Consider the following 17,009-nt stretch of genomic DNA (forward strand, 5'->3'; position numbering starts at 1 on the left):
AGAAGCTACAAACAAACAAACAAAAAAGATATCTAGCTTACAAACACACAGAGCCCAGATAATAAAACTACTAGGTTGGGAATTATAGTCTGACTAGCAAACAACACTGCAGAGCCTTTATATCAAAGCAACAGCCTTATCAAGGCTGTTAGAGGTGCCCGATCACACATACACATACAGAAGATCCACACAAGGTCCTCTAAGCCAACTCTGAAAAAGAAATATACCACCAAATATACCTCAGAGTCTGGCCACTATTGTTAGTTACAGACCTGCAGCCTGATTGATTAAATAAACAAGCTCACACATGTACTCTCTACTCTTTGCTTAACTCTCTCAGTCAAGACTAATATAATGTATGTGTTTGTGTTTATTTGCGTCTCCATGGGTGTATTTGATTATCAGTTAATTAAATCAACAGACACTAACTGCTGTGATTTTTAATGTTTCCTCTTTAAATCCATTGGTTTTGGTTTATCTGAAGTTAAGAGGATTCAGGTTTCACCAGAACAATTGCATAAAGTACAACAGTGCAAAAATGTTTTGACACAAAGCTTTTTAATTTTAGTCACATTTTTGCTGAAATATTAATATATCAGATTAATTATTTTCTTTCCGACCGTCATCAACTATTGGCCTTGCTGATTATTTTCAGTCAGACGCGCAGTGCTGAAACCAGGACTGCTATGACACAAAGCTCCTTTTGTGGTTTTGCAGTGCAGGTTGTAAAATCATGAGGCATCAGGCAATTGTGTGTTTTTAAAAAAAGACTAGTAAGATTTTTGTTAACTCTAAATAAATAGAAAACCTATCAGTGTAGCACCTTCCTTAACTGGTTGAATCTGATGCCACTGTCTATTGCTGAGATCCCTGAGAAATAGTATGTGAACCACAAGTGTCAGAGAAAGTGCATTAAACAAGAAGAAGAAACCGTGTGCAGCTGTATCTCATCACTGTGTAAGTACAGATGCTACCTGTGCTCACACTTTCTGTATTTTGTTAAATTCCCTTTTTATTCTAAAATAATTACACACACACACACACACACACACACACACACACACTATCAGTTGTGATAGATAACACACACCACACTATCAGTTGTGATTCATTCACTTCAGTGGATATTACATAAGCCCCTTTTTCATCACCTGGTGCCAGTTCAACTCGACTCAGCTCTACACACGTTTGGTACCGGGTGCTTGGTTTTCTGCTGCAGATGGTCCCCTCTCAGTGTATCTAGTTGTCATAGCGACACCGCATTCCACTGTCGTGATGTCTTCAGCATCATACAGTAAAAATGGAGGGCATAGATGGTATGCTGTTCTTGATTCTCGGTATGTGGCTGTTTTTAGTTAGTACAGTAACTACAGTAAAATAGCGTTAAATAATGTTGTTTTTTAAAAATGGTGCTTTATTTGTCCCAGGATGTCTCACATGTTGATGACACGATTTCTCTGACCAATCGTTACATCACCGTTTGGTATCGCCTCCTCTCACTTGGAACCTCAATGGAGACGATACCAAAAACAGTACCAGGTACTATCCCCAACATTTCAGTGATGGAAAAACAAATAAGGCGAGTCGAGTTGAGCTGAGCCAGTACCAGGTGGTGAAAAAGGGGCTACAGACCTATATTCCACGGGGGCTTGCTTTTTGTCCCCTCTTAACAACACTGAGTCCCCGCAGTGTGAGTGTAAACAGATTTATGTACCCACAACATGAATAACCCAAGTATGAGTAAACACAAACATTTCTAAAGAAAACCATTATCACTCCTCAAGAAAAAGATAATATGCTGGTACTGTACCTACTTGACAAAGGCTTTCGGCTGACTATCGAACACAAAAACAAAAGTCTCTAATTAGCCACTCAGCACACATTGTAGTTGAAGAGAATGTTTGTGACACGCACACACACTATCATCAGATGAGTCATTAGCCAAGCAAACAATGCCACTATGAGTGCTGTTCCCATTTTTGACACATTTTGTAATTTCCAGTATTTCAGGCTTAAAATGGGTTACAGCTAAAACATTAATGTGTCACGGAAAGTATTTGGGGTGTCAGAAGTACTATAGAAGATATATTGTTTGCAGGGTTTGAATATGTGTGAAAAATCTGTGCTACCCACAGCTGAACAATTAACTTCTTATCTTTTAATACAGAATATTTCACAATGATCTTCAGTAAGAATTCAGTAGGAGTTCTGCTGGTGAGCAATAGACCAAATAATTGACTGCAACATCCATTTTGACACATGCTTGTTTTAAGTACGGATTCATTTGTTTTTAAACAACTTCAGCTCTTTTTTTTTTTTTTAATTTACCAGATATAATGAGTTGGCAGTTGGCAGTGCCAGCCTTAATGTGTATGACTATTGGGTGTACAAAAACACTGCACTACACATGAGGGTGTTTCAGTGAATTAGTAAGATTAGGTTACTGGCCTCATGAAATTTCATTACAAATGATTCTTTTGAATTAAATGCGCAATTCAGAATGAAGCCAGTTGGTTTTAGTTATGAATATGTGGATGCATTAATATATTTTGACAGACATGCTTTGGCGTATTCAAATCAATAAACACATGGATGAAAATGAGTTGTGAAGGCAAGCGTATCTACTATTTGACTTCTGTATATCAAAATTCTAGAGTCAATTCCCTGTTCAAACTACATTTGTGCAAAATTAACTCTGTGTCAACATCAAAGTAAACCAAAACAAAAAGGGCATAGAAAATAAATAAATCACTGCCCCATCCTCAGCTGACTCTGTGATAGAGGTTGTTTTTGTGGATGAAAAAGGAACCAAACCCAGATTAACCCAGATCACCTTTTTGAAAATATATATTTTATGACACCCCCCACCAAAAAAAACACTTGAAATGGGACTTTGAAAAGGATGCACCTTTAGAACACTGTTGCTCTCGAGCACAAGCATTCATCTCCCAAACCATGTAGTATTAACATCCTACCTTCTTGTACAGCCTGGAAGGGGTTATTCCCATCAACAAATTCCACAGAGATGGTGATCTTCTCTGTCTCCAAGATCTCATTGTTCAAATTGAGATCTGCAACTGCAAGGCGGAACACCTCATCATCTTTGCGTGCTGATTCATCAAAGATGGCACCTAGTGAAAGAAGCAGACGGAAAAAGAGGACACTTTTAATTTGGATGAGGAAACCCTTTAGAATGTACATTGTAGACAGAAGAGTGGTAATGCATGAGCTAGAGCCTCAGACGTATGCAGCCTACAGAGATCAGAGAACCTAAAGCCAGGCATAATCTACTCCCTCCCAGATGGTCGAGCTTTACAACATCTTCTTAATAGGCCTAAGGTTTCTCGGGTTTTTTGACATAAATAAATAAATTTGATCGAATTTATCACCAAAAATTGCTCAACAGCTGACATTTTGTTTAAAAATTGCAGTGTACAGAGGCCAGTCCCATGATACTGAAGTTGATAATGAAAGGATTGATGTTTTACAAAGCACTAATCTAGTATTCAACTAATTAATAACATAATCCAACTGATTACAAGATCAGTCTATAGAGTTTATACCCTGTTTCCATTATGCATGTCCTGCAGAGAATATTTTCACTGGTCCAGTGAATGATTGCCATCTGAACGAACACACCTAGTACATATGATAAGGTCACTGATCCATCCAAACCTAAAAAATACCACCTTGTAACAGGTTATATGATACTAAGAGCTGAAAAAGATACACCACTTGTGTTCTCCAAATTTGGGGAAAAGAAGGCTGCACTTGAAGAACCACCTTCACTTTCTTGACATGTCAGAAGTCTAAAAATGTGGGTTTTAGTTTCTAGTCCCTCAACTGGGACACATCCTGAGAAAGAAGGGTTGTGAGGGGAGAATTGGATCAACCTCGGTATTCATTCTATGGTCTAACACTGCCCAAGGCCACACTGACTCAGCTGAAATGGTTACTGCACAAAGGGAAATTAATGAAAAGACTGGTGAATGCCAGTATCTGTAGTGGCATATAAACTTCCCACTAATCAATACTAAATTCACCATTAAAATAAATGTCAACATGCAGTGCTGAGGAGACAGAAGAAGTGGCTGGCTGGTAGAGATTTGGTCTTTGTTTTTGGTCAGTTATGCATAATTAACCATGTGTTATTTTTTGCTGTCTTTCTTCTATTTCAGCCTTTTATTTCAATTCAGTTTATCCCATGAATCCACTGGGCTACTAATTGCATAGGCCAGTGCAGTGAAGCAATGCTCACTGTATTTCACTGACCAGAAAATAAGCCTGAGATTGTACAGTGTGTGTGTATATGTGTGTGTGGGGGGACACAAGTTGCAAATACCATTAATAACCAGGCAGGCTACATTGGCTGAGAGCTGTTTTGTACCATATTTAGAGGTCTGTTGCTGTAATTGGTCTTGTGTAGTTGAATGAGTAAAGTCTGGTACTAATACCACAAAGGTTATGTTGTGAATTCCCAGAGAGGCTAAATTTGAAGAAAATGTGCTGTCTTGGTAGTGCAAGTGCAATACTTTGGATAAAATCACCCTGAAAAAAAGTATATACCACATTAGTGTGCTAAGGGAGCCAGTGTTCCAGAGAAACTCACTTTTCAGCTTAATTAGCTGAAACAAATGTACAGCTTGTGCCTTGTGCCGGTTCCTATAATGTAATTAAGCAGCAAAATACAATACATTTAACTGACAGACGGATTTTGTGGATAGTGTTAATTTAAAAAAAAAATAAAAATAAAAAAAAAAAACTAAACCTCTCTTTCCCCCCCCTGTTGCCAGCTGAAACAAATGTACAGCTTGTGCCTTGTGCCGGTTCCTATAATGTAATTAAGCAGCAAAATACAATACATTTAACTGACAGACGGATTTTGTGGATAGTGTTAATTTAAAAAAATAAATAAATAAAAAAAAAACTAAATCTCGCTTTCCCTCCCCTGTTGCCAACTGAACTGCTGACCAAATTTAACTTCTGAAGGACAATTAATTTCAGTGTATCCTTCACACACACAAACCAATTTCTAAACCAGCTGCTGCCTGAAGCAGTTAGGAACAGTATGCTAACTGCCTTCTCATCAAATAGCCTTATGAAAAATGTATGCTTCAATAATTTAACCCATCACCATTTGTTAAATATAAAACCCTCCCACTGATTGAGTCTTGCTTGTTTTTATAATCATGCAGTATAGATGAGGTGAGACAGACAGGACAAAGCGATAAAGTGTGAAAGACAGAGGCCCATTAACTATTAGAGATAAATTATGAATGGGGTTCCAATCAGCTCGAAGATGACACTGCTGGGGAAGGATTTGTACACATTTTAAACTAGTTCTGTGAGACAGCAAGACACTGTTGTTTTGTCTAGAGGACAAATGCATTGAGAGAGTAGAGGAGAAGGGTTAAAAAAAAAAGAATAGCATAAAAACCAGTATAATGGCTCCTTTAATCTTGGCTTCCACACTGGAGTTGCCATAGTAACCTCACTCATGCTTCCAGACATATGTTAAAAGCTGCACAACTTGCTTTGTATAAGGTTTGTTGTGTTCTTTACTCTCTTTGAAATATCTCATGAGCAATTTATGTTTGGGTCTAGTGACCACAACAGCATATTAACATGGAGTAACATTTTCTATAATAGAGCTAATATTCATTCATTTTCTCTTTCTTCCTTAACCTCTTAACCATCTATTCTTTTTCTGTTGATAGCCATTGCACCCATATAGTGAATTATATGCTCAGATGAGCATACAGAAACACCTTGGAGAGAGGAAAACTATGTCCAAATCTCCATCAAATAGTGCACATTGAGGGAATTACTGGCTACACTTGAAATGCATGTACAGTGTAAAAGAGAAAAACTATACACACTTCAAAAATACCTGTGTGCTCAGTAGGACTGATGGAACAGATATTTTGTTTCTATTACCTGTTGCACCTGCTTATATTTGAAGAAGTGCAAATATTGCACTTGCAATTTTAGTTGGTTTGTTAAAAAAGAGAGAAAGATGAAGATTTAATCCACTGCTCTATTACAGCTGAATTGTTGAAATTGGAATTGGCAAGTCAGACTTAAAAAAAATAAATAAATCAGAACTGACCAAAAAAATACAATTAGTACATCTCTAATATTGAATGTATGTGAGAGGATAAGCGAAGCGAATGTCTGCTGTTTTCTGCCTGTCATATTGGGATGACACCATTTATGCATGCTGATTATATACACATACACAATCCTGATTCCTCCTCCTCTCCAGTAATGTACTCATGAGCACAAAAGCAAACATCACACCATAAATTAACCAGGAAATAAAAGCACTTGAATCATGCTTTGAACAGACAAGCCAAGGGCAGACACACGTACACAAACTTACCCTGACACACACACACTGTATGTGTTGTAGCAGCCACTAAATCGCCAACCTATTTCTAAAATATCCCCTCCACGATAAGAGCATCATCAACAACAGAAGTCAATTTGAATGGATGCAGGATCCAAAAGTAAAAAACCCAAATTGTTTGGTTGAGAGGTACTGATCAAATGCCTGCCAATGGTCAAGTGTTTGGTATGCATTTCCTAGTCTGTTTACACTGATAAAGCGGTAATAAATAACTTCTTTCTCTACTTACTGCCAAAAACCTCTTGGGATAGTTGAAAGATTCTAAAGGTAAAATTAAAATGAGGAAAGGAGTGTGGTGCCACAAGGAAGCACAAATAACTAATAAATCTGCTGTGAGTTTTTTTTTCTACTTTCCTTGTAACTCACCTCAATAAAAGTTTTGAATAGCAGTTATGTTAGTTTTTATATCATCTCATTTCTTATTTGCAGTATTTGAATTTAATTTCTCCGTAATTCAATTTCTGATCAATTTCTAAGCAATTCATTATTTACAAATCTTTGGCTTTTAAGATTAAATTATTTAGAAAAATTCTGCATCTAATTAAATTGTCAGCACTTTCTCTTTATAGTGTATAATACTACCTAACACCATCTTAGCCTTCTTGATATTTAATCTAGAGGCGAGGGATCAAAGTATCCAAAAGATCATTAAATGTTTCAAAAACAGGCAAACAGCTGAGAAATGAATCACCCAAGATGAAAGAATGATAATAAGCTAATGGGTCAATATGTGGCCAAGCTGGTTTTCATATCAGAGTTATTGCTACAGTACCATGGTATAGTAAGTCATGCACAGTCTTCGTTAATAGTCTGGTTTCCAGGGAGTCTAACCAGAGCTAAACTCTTATTTACAGTTTTAAGAAGCCTGAGTGTTAGCCACTCTACAGTTCTACAGGGCCATGTTTAGGCATGGTAGTGCTTCAAGCTACATGCGCACAAAGACAATGCTAATAGATTTCAAAAGTGTAGTGTTTATAGTGTTCATCGCAGATTGTGTGCATGCTTACATTTGTCAATTACTGTAGGACTGAACAAAGTGCATCAGAGAGCGGTGGGAATAGCAGTGCAGTGTAGAATCTGACAAACATATATTGTATGGCCATTAAACTTTTACTTTAAAAGTTACTGTAAAGTTACAGAATGGCCTTGCGATCCTCTAAAGGAATCTACAGTAGGGGTCTGGGAGGCTCAAATACTTTAAAGTTACTGTACAGTACATAACCTACATGCAGAATTACTCACCTAGCAAGATAACCCTTTATAAGAGTATGTAAAATAATAAGGAATAACATTTCTTGCTAACCACACAAGACAGGTCAAATTATGAGCAATGATCTTGATTATCATTCACTAGGTGAAGTGACAAAGTGAAAACCTTTTCAAGAATTTTAGATAAAATTTTGAGCTTTAAGTAGCTGTAATAAACTAAAGACTAAAAGATAAATACAGTACTGGGTTTTATATGAGAAATGATGTGTCAAAGAAGACAAACAGGGTCAAAAGTAATGAGAACTGAGGAACATGAATATAACTGTAATGGATCATAGGAGAGGGATGAAATCAAGTGCTGCTTCTGGGCCACTTATGACTGTGGGGTTGAGTAAAAGCTCATATCAATACTGCTAGTTTTCATAAGTTCAGGTGACCTAGAAGGAGGAACACTGTTGCACTTATTTAAACTGAACATTTTAGAGGGAATAATTATTATAGAGTAACTACTTAAAAAAGAAAATCTGATAATGGCATTCAGGCACATTGTTGAACGTACAAAACAGAGCTCAATTTCTTTATTAAATGAACAAATTAGGATGGCTCATCATCCAAAGCAGAGTTATTATGTTCCCACACTCAATAATGACCCAGTAATTAAACCAGCTCCTTCTCTGGATAATCCTTCAGCACAAGTGAGGGTTTATTGTTAAGGATGACTTCATGTAAAAGAGGTCAGACAATGAGGTCATATAAACTAATGTTAAACCATTAAAACAAAATCAGTTTCTTATTATTCAGTCTGACTGACAGATTTATCTGTTTACCTTTTTTTTTTTCTTTTTTAGGTAAAACAGCTGGGTGCTCTGCCAAATCCCTCTCCATCCGACTGTGCCTGCCACTTATTCACACAGACTTTTGTTAACCCTCCTTATCACCACACATCTGCCTGTGTTCTTCATGAAGACTGTACAGAGTACTGTAGTCTTCTGAAATACTGTGTGACCCCCATTCCTCAGTCTCTCTAACAAGCTGACATACCATTCCATTCACAAGGCTGATGACAGCAGTGTGAATGGAACACTGACAGATTGACAAGGTTAATGATCACAAAGAAATACGCACACAGACCACTGATGTATTGCTGTCTTGTGACGAGACTGGACCATGGTATTGCCGTCTCAATGTGATGATGAAACCAAGGTAGCAGCGGCACTGAGTAATGATAGTGATGAACGGAGGACGTGATCATCCTACAGTACCAAATGTCCATAAACGCACTCATGAGAGAATTTACAAACAGATCGTTATTTACAGCTGTGATGTCAGAGGTGGAAGGAGTGCATTTTGACTCTGGAGGACAGCGCAGAGTTAATGTGCATGCTTGTTTGTGTGTAGTTTGTGTCTAAGATAAGGGGAGGGGAGGACATTAATGGTCATAGGAAAGCAGAGAAAGCTAGTGGTGTATGACAGGGACATATGAAAAGAGATCTCTTTCATTCTCCTACATTTTTACCCTCCCACCACCTTACTTCTCCCATTAGGCATGTAAATTAATTTCCTCCATTGTTAAGGGGGCAAGCAGCTAAGAGAATTTACAGTCAAAGTTCAACAGCACTACCGTGCTGTCACACAAAGTCGTGCCAAGGTTGCTGCTATATCTGCTATGTCTCTCTCCCTGTCTTGCCTTTTTCCTTTGCTTTATTTAGACAGAACGCCTGAATGTCTCCCTCCTTTTAAAAAGTCTACTGTAGATATCCAGGGCCTCAAGGCCTCCCACACAAATGAACAAATTTCGAGTAGGTAGAGGATTTGTTTTGTGTCTCCATTCATTAGCCAGGAAGCTAAGCACAATTTGAAAATAGCCAATTAATCTACAGTAAGACACATTTAGATTCAATCCCTGAATGTGCATCCAGAAAAGTAAAGTGCCGACAACTGACAGTGCTGTTTTTCTTTTTGTGTTTCTCTCCATGTCAGGTCCTTCATGTCAGCTTTTGGCTGGTTTAGGGCAGGTCCACCACAGCTGACTCAGCTCTAGTCTAGCCGGGCTGGCTTGGGATCTTAAAAACTGCAGCACTGGTGGCTGAGAGCCAAAGATTAGAGTATATCTAAGCCCTAGGCTAGGTATAATTAAATGATAATTAAGGGTGACAGAATTATACTTTCTAGATGACTCAAGTTGTTGTTTTCAGTGTACCTGTGTATACCCTTGAAACTTCATTCTGCCTCCATATTCTCCTTAATTGTATGAAAACTAAATCGCTTCTTGCTTTGCAGCTCTAAAAGCACCCACACACACTTTTTCCATTCTCATTCACTCTCCAGTTAACCCTGTCTCTCACTTTTAACCTTCTTTCTCCATTTCTCTTATCCTCTCCCCTTTAATATAACCACCTCACCCCATTCTTTGTTCTGCTTTCTGTTCTGTTCCACCTGTTTATTGCTCTTCCCCTCTCATCACCCCTTTATCATGCCCTTGTCCTTTTTCTACCCATTTCCCTCTCTCTCATTTTCCCTACCTGATTGGGAGAAATGAGGAACAATCTCCCTCTTCTGTACATCCTTCTCTTTATATCAGTCTCACCAAGCATCACTCTAGTCACTGTCCCTGCTCTCATCTTCTCCAATCCCCTTGTTACTTGTGACTGATTTTATTAAGAATGTAACATTTCCTTAAAGAACCATATAGAAGTTTTTGCTTTTGCATTGTTATAAGATTTAAAACAAGTCATTAACATAATGTATGTTCCAGCATTTCCCAAGTGTAGCTTCTTGCGCCTGTTGTTGAAGTAAAGCTTTTTTCTAGCTGTCAAGCAACCACTGTTTTCAGATAAGTTTGAACACTATATGCAATCCATCATAACAAACATTTTCATCTTTACTTTTTTCTTTTTATATAAAAGATAGATTGTCACTGAATGGCAATGCAGTTAAAACCCTTAATAATACAACAAAGCTGTTTTCGGCTGAGTGTTCAGCAGCATTGTATTTGTGTTATATTGTAAGAAAATCAAACCAGAAGGGCAGGAAATAAGTAAGCCTTGAACAGAACTGCCTGAACATACCAAACCAAACCTTTAATTTTCAGCTGCATTATCCTGTAACTATAATTTACATTTACCGGCTTAAAAGCCAAGTAAGTACTCACCACACTGTAATGGTTTGCTTCCCTCCAGGAAGGTTAATGTTATTTTTTTTCCTTACCATATTGAACTGTAATCTGTGCATGTGCGCGTGTGCATGTGTGCGTGTGAAAAAGACAGAAACAAAAGTGTATAGAGAGCAGAAATTAAGCAGGTAAAAATAGCAAAAAAAAAAGAAAATGTTCTTTCATTTTGTTAAATGTGTAACCAAACCAAACCTTATGGGAACTGAACCCTCAAATCTGCTTTTGAGCCGGTCTTTTTAAGCACCTTCAGTCTTTAAGCTCACACTTCTGATTAATGCCTAACATTTGGGGGGATTTTGCCTGAAGCGCTGGTAAGAGGCTCCAGATTTGTACACATCATAGATGTTATATTGTGTTTCAGAGGAATGGATTTTGTAGGATCCTCCCCTTTTGTCCTCCTTCCCACTGCAAAGTGCATGTCTTTAGCATTTCTTCCCTTCTGTGGTTCACTTTAACCCCGTGCAATCAAATCCTCTGCTCCTCTCAATTCTCTGTATTTATAACTCTAAAACTAATGAACTCTCTTCCCCTTTGTCTCAGTTCCTAACTAGCTTTCTCACTTATCACAGACATGTCATCAATCTCTGTATATACACACTCACAAACCCTACTTACCTGATATCCTATGGCACTCTTACCTTCTCATCCACCATCTCTCCATTTTCCCTTTCACTCCTGTCCATCAACAATTTCTTTTGCTTCTTTCATCTCATCTTATGCCTTTTTTCTTCACACCCACTGGCTTTGTTCCCCCAGTTTGATCTTTCATGTTGTCCTCCTTGTGCCCTACAGTACGTCTATCACAACGTCTATTTGTCTATCACAAATACTGAAAGGGGTTTTGTCCATCATTACTCAAGCAATTTAGTAGCTAAATAGTCATTTCTCCTGCCTTAAGTGATTTCCCTGCAGCTGTGCACCTATGCTGGAGCTGAGACTTATAAAAAAGAAAAAAGAAAAGCATTTCCTACTGGTTCTGCTGTGCACCAGTACTTTAACACAGTGAGCACACATGAATACACACAAGCATGTGAATACTTGCAAATACAAAAGTGCATCCAGGCACACATCAGCACAGAGGTAACAAGGGTATTTTTCTTTCTTAAGTATGCCTCCTTCAACCTAGTAGCCAGCAAGAATGTAATGGCTCTAAATAACCATTAAACAACCTATGATCAATATAGCAATACTAATGCATCATCAGTAATGCACCATGTGTGTGTGCCTTATCTACTTATTTCCCTTTCATTAACTCTGAGTAATTTGTTCTTTTTCTTGTTAACATCAGTCCATTCTCCCACACACAGTAAAGCAGAGTTAGTACCACTCTTGCTGTCCTCATTCCACCTCTGTCTAACTCTATTTATCTCTCTACTTCATACACATGCACTCTCTCTCACCCACTCTTACTGCCCCTCTATCATATTCTCTCATCCTCTTTCTCAAGGATTCTGAGAACACTACCACCTTCTGTTCCAAACCTGCACCCACCTCGCTCCATTTTTGTTACTAATAAAGAAACACACACACACACTACATTCATCACCAGCAGTGTGCAGTGAGTCCATTAAAGCATAGGATGCATAATAAAGCTCCTCCATCTGCAGTCCTTCACAGGCACTCACATACTGTTCACACACACTAAGAAAAGAAACATGATACAGATTGTGTTTTCATGTGGGGTCTGGTGGTAATAATAGGCAGAGTTGCATTTATGTGACAGATACAAGACATCGGTCTCGATTAGCACATGATGGGTTGCAAGGAGGCGGTGAGTGTTTTGCACATTTAGAATGTAATTCAAAATATATCAATGTCTAAGAATTCACACTTTTTCTCTCCTTAGGCATAATATGTCTTAAGAACTTTATTGAAATATGTTTCTAAAGTTTAGTACAAAAATCAACCTTCTTATCTACGTAAGCAGATTGGGTAAAATGTCTGTCAGTCACATTATATAACTGTGTGTCTTAATTATTTACATTCAATCATTTATGGCAAGCCATTATCACTCTGTACTGTTTATTAGCAGTTACCATTAGTTGAAATGTTGAAAATATTATGCCTAGGACTAATTTTAGTGGAAAATATATTTGAGAAGAACTGATGAAAAAGTGCAGATATTTATCACCAAGTATTATTCAGAGATTAAGATTTATCTACTGTATTTCAAAGCTAAGTCCATGGGCCTCAGAAAATTAAGGCAATCAACCAATAGGTTTTGTTTAAACATGTTAAAATTGTGTGCACTCCCCTTTTTCACCACAACACTGGCCTGCAATCCCTTAAACCGTCTAACAATATAAACTGAACCTCATTGTTAGACGGTTCTCTGAAGATCTGGGGTCAAATCTTATTTCCCCACAATCAACCCTCTTCCTTTTTTATTTAAAGTTTTGGGCATTTTGCCTTTCCTTTCAGTGGGTCCCAGAGATGAAGACAGGAAAAAGACGAAATACAGACAAAGAGGGAAGGACACATGCAACAAACATTAACGGGCAACCAATGTCACACATGCCATGTGCATCAGTACTGTTTATGGTGCACCACTAAAACTGCTCGGCTGACAGGGCACCACCAATCAACCCCTTTTGATAACAACCGACTATAATTACCAGCTAAAATGGAGTCAAGAAAGGTCTCCGTTGCCTCAGAGGTTTGTACAATAATGACTAGTTTAACAGTTCAAACTAAACAATTAGGAACTGTTCATGCAGTATATCTTCAGCTACTAGATTGTGCAAGGACTTACTCCACTGACTTCCTCCACATCACTCCTCCCTCAGGTGATGAACTTGATGCTCCAGGCCAACACTCTAAGCAGGGGTTATATCTTTAAATTTTATAGCCTCCTGTCACCTAACAGCTCAGCAATAAGTAGGCTCAAGAATGACTGCAGAAATGAAACACAGCATTCCTTTTTTAGGGAATCTGGGGATGATGCTTTAAGAAAAATAAACTTACATGCCCCGTGCCAGGATTAACCTTGCTCAGTTCAAGGTTGTTCATGGGCTACATCATAGTAAAGCCAAAGCTTCAACATTTTATCCTTGAGTAACCGATGATAGATGTCTCCATTTCCCATGTGACTAGATGCACACATTTTGGTAATGCCCATGAGGCTTCAGTTTTTCACCTTGGGCCCATGACACACCAAATCAACAGTCAGGCTGTCAGTGAGTGTCTGTGAGAGAGACCACTCTGATTTGCTGATGAGCTTAGCAAATCAATGCCCAATAAAAGAACAGTTTGGGAAAACCCTTTCAGACTGTCACTGTAATATACATGATTTCACCCATTTAGTGCAGTTTCTCCTGGTTTTTCTCCTCTATGACCTCTTTCTTCTTCCACAACCAAAAGACCGAGGGCAGAGAACGGCAGCACCATTACTGTTACTTATCAGACATTATATTCTTGATTAGAAGCAGCTATGAACGGTGGGTGTGGTCAACAAGAGCTGCTTTGTTTACAGTTTGTATGAATGGTGAATACAGATACCACCACCTTCTGGTATGGAGAGGTATTCCTCTCATGCAGAAGCAGAACATACATGCCAGTTGGATGTTGGCTATAGTCTGTACGGTGTGTTCAAGTGCCACTTTTTCCAACCGGACTGGCCCAGACAAAAGCGACATGAGGCAACACAACAGTCAGCCTATGTCGCTGCTAGTTCGATCATTTCAGGGTGGTGCGTCTCTGCCTTTAGGACTACCCCTTCTCCTCGTACACCTTTAGTAGATCACCAGATGATCTTCCAATTGCCACCATACTTCATTTCAGGGTGGTGTGTCTCTGCCTTTAGGACTACCCCTTCGCCTCGTACACCTTTAGTAGATCGCCAGATGATCTTCCAATTGCCACCATACAGTCCAGTATCCTAGCTATTGCCTCGTTTAATTGCTTGAAGAATTCAATTACTTTGGAAATCACCTCAGCTCCAACCTCATTTAAACTATGGCTAAAAAGAAAATTAAGTTCACATTACCTGGAGCTTCTAAACATTTCACCATCATTTTAAGCCTCTGATTACTTTTTAAAAATACCTTAAGTTAGGTGAGCTCTTCTAATATTGGTGTGATACAAATGCCAATGCCACAGTTTTTGTTTTGTCCCTTTTTCAAATGAGTGATCACAGGGACCTTTATATATGGGTTGTGCTTTCAGAAAAAGTTGGGGAAAAATGTTTTAAACAAAAGTAGTTCACAAATGCATAGAAAGACATGCGAGAGCCGAGTAACATGATGGCAAGGCTGGGTCTCTCAACAGTATTCACTGCTGCTGTTGTTGATTCTTTTTAGGTAATTTTTTTCAGGTTCTCATGTATATCTGTACACAGCATTGTGAGCAGAGGCATCCAGGTCCAGATGCTGTCATACTGCCAGCCAAACAAGTTCATTTAAAAGCCAGCATGTCAGCAGAACCTCTTGACACACAAGCTCAGCCCCAAGTAGCTGTTGTTTTATTCATCACTACAGTAAGGTTGGTGGCCCCTGAGATCCAATAACCACTGAGCAGTGTACACAAGGTATAGGTGGAAGGGTGCATGTCTGTGTGTGCATTCTATATTTACACTGATCACTCAGTGTCTGTCAGTGGGAGGTGGGTAAACAGGTACTGTAGCTAATGCTAACACAAAGTTACAGAACACCCTCAAAAGACAGCATCCTTTGCTGTATCTTGGCTTTCACAGAGAGAGTAGTTAGAAATGTTATAACAAGATGTATTTCACATGGGGTTGACAGATACAAGACTGTAAAGACCACCCAACCTTTTATTACAAAAACTGCTTCTAGAACCATTTACAAGCCTAATGTATGAATAAAATGTAGGAAAAAAAAGACACTACATTACATTTTGGACATTTTTAGGATTTCCGCAAGACAAAAACACTCAGAACACTTAAAAGATAACTACATAGTAAATCTCTGGCAAATACGGATAACAGGAGAAGTGGTGGACTCAAGTTGCTGGCAGGATGTTCTAGAGAACAACAGCTTTTTCTGTACTATTCATGGAAATGCTGGATAGCAAACATGAAGTGTGCATCATCTGATGTGAGATTACAATATTGTCAGTAAAAGTGGAAACATTCCTATCACTGTGAAAAATACAAATGACCTGTATGTGATGGCCACATTCAAAACAGCTTTCCCACCAAAGCAGGACGCTATCTGATCTAAGCAAAAGAAAAACCACCGATGAAGAGTAGAGAGAACAAAGGCAGGGGGAACACTATTGGTCGTTGCTGTCTGTTTACATATGATGACATAAGAGATTATCTCATACCTGATATATCATGGAAGTAGTATTACATTTAATCAAGTTCACGAATCATCTTGGAACAGAGGTGGAAGTAACAAGTTACAGTACACTTGTTACTCTAAGTCTTCTGGGTACTTTGGATTATTTTTATACCAATTTTAATATTTTTTTTTTTATTAAGTATTGTTCTTTGCTGCATTTAAAGTCTCATTCATTACAGATTAAAAACTTAAAACATAGAGGTAATCACAAACACAGTAGAGAGAGCAGAAAGCCAGAGAGGATGGACGGTACAGAAGAATGATATAGCCTAATCCTAAAATGTTCAATTTCATAATTTAGGAGATATTTATGTGATACACACTAGTATCTCTGAAAGGCAGCCTTTTGAATAAAAGTATCCAGTGGAAGCAGCAAAGAAACAAAAATAAAATAAACAAAATAAGCACCCCGTTTCTGCAACAACTGACTGACAGAATTATGTTGGAGGCCTATTCGTTTTGAGATTAGTGGACTTCCAAAGCAATCTGCTATGCACCACATGCAAATTAGTCCACAAGGTTTGCATTTGAAATTCCAGTCTGCTTTACCAATCAATTTTGAATCCAAGTCTACCATCAGATTCAGATTTGGGGTGCTTTGATAATTCCTTGACATATTACCCAGAGCAAATTCAAATTTAGCGCAATTGATGCCCCCCTGATATGGTCTTGTAAAGACATCTAAAATTGGCAAAGATGGTCAGAAGAGTTGGACAGAGACTAAGCTGTGGAATATTTTGATGTTTAGAGAGAGAGCTTTAGAACATGAACACAGACTACCAACCAAGTGGTTTGTGGCTACACTGAAACAGATCTGTCATACAAATCCTGTTTGTTTGACAACACAGCTCTAACATCAGCACATTTACTGATGCTAAACTATGACCAAAGCAAGTCTCACTCTGTTCCAGTCAGT

The 17,009-nt window shown here is 38.3% G+C and overlaps 1 protein-coding gene across 6 annotated transcripts in view; it reads right to left on the reverse strand.

The window, feature by feature from the left end:
* Positions 1–17,009, reverse strand: part of grid2 (glutamate receptor, ionotropic, delta 2) — a 437,846-nt gene that overhangs the window by 349,818 nt on the left and 71,019 nt on the right. For all 6 annotated transcript variants that reach the window (XR_002275145.1, XR_002275146.1, XM_020602378.1 and 3 more), the window contains exon 2: positions 2,976–3,131. Coding sequence is in view for 4 of the 6 variants with exons in the window: in XM_020602378.1 (XP_020458034.1) it covers positions 2,976–3,131 (156 nt within the window). In the remaining 2 variants the exon portion in view is untranslated. The remainder of the gene's footprint in view (positions 1–2,975; positions 3,132–17,009) is intronic.

The sequence above is a fragment of the Monopterus albus genome, unplaced genomic scaffold (genome assembly GCF_001952655.1).
Source record: "Monopterus albus unplaced genomic scaffold, M_albus_1.0 scaffold56.1, whole genome shotgun sequence".
Classification (NCBI taxonomy): Eukaryota; Metazoa; Chordata; class Actinopteri; order Synbranchiformes; family Synbranchidae; genus Monopterus; species Monopterus albus.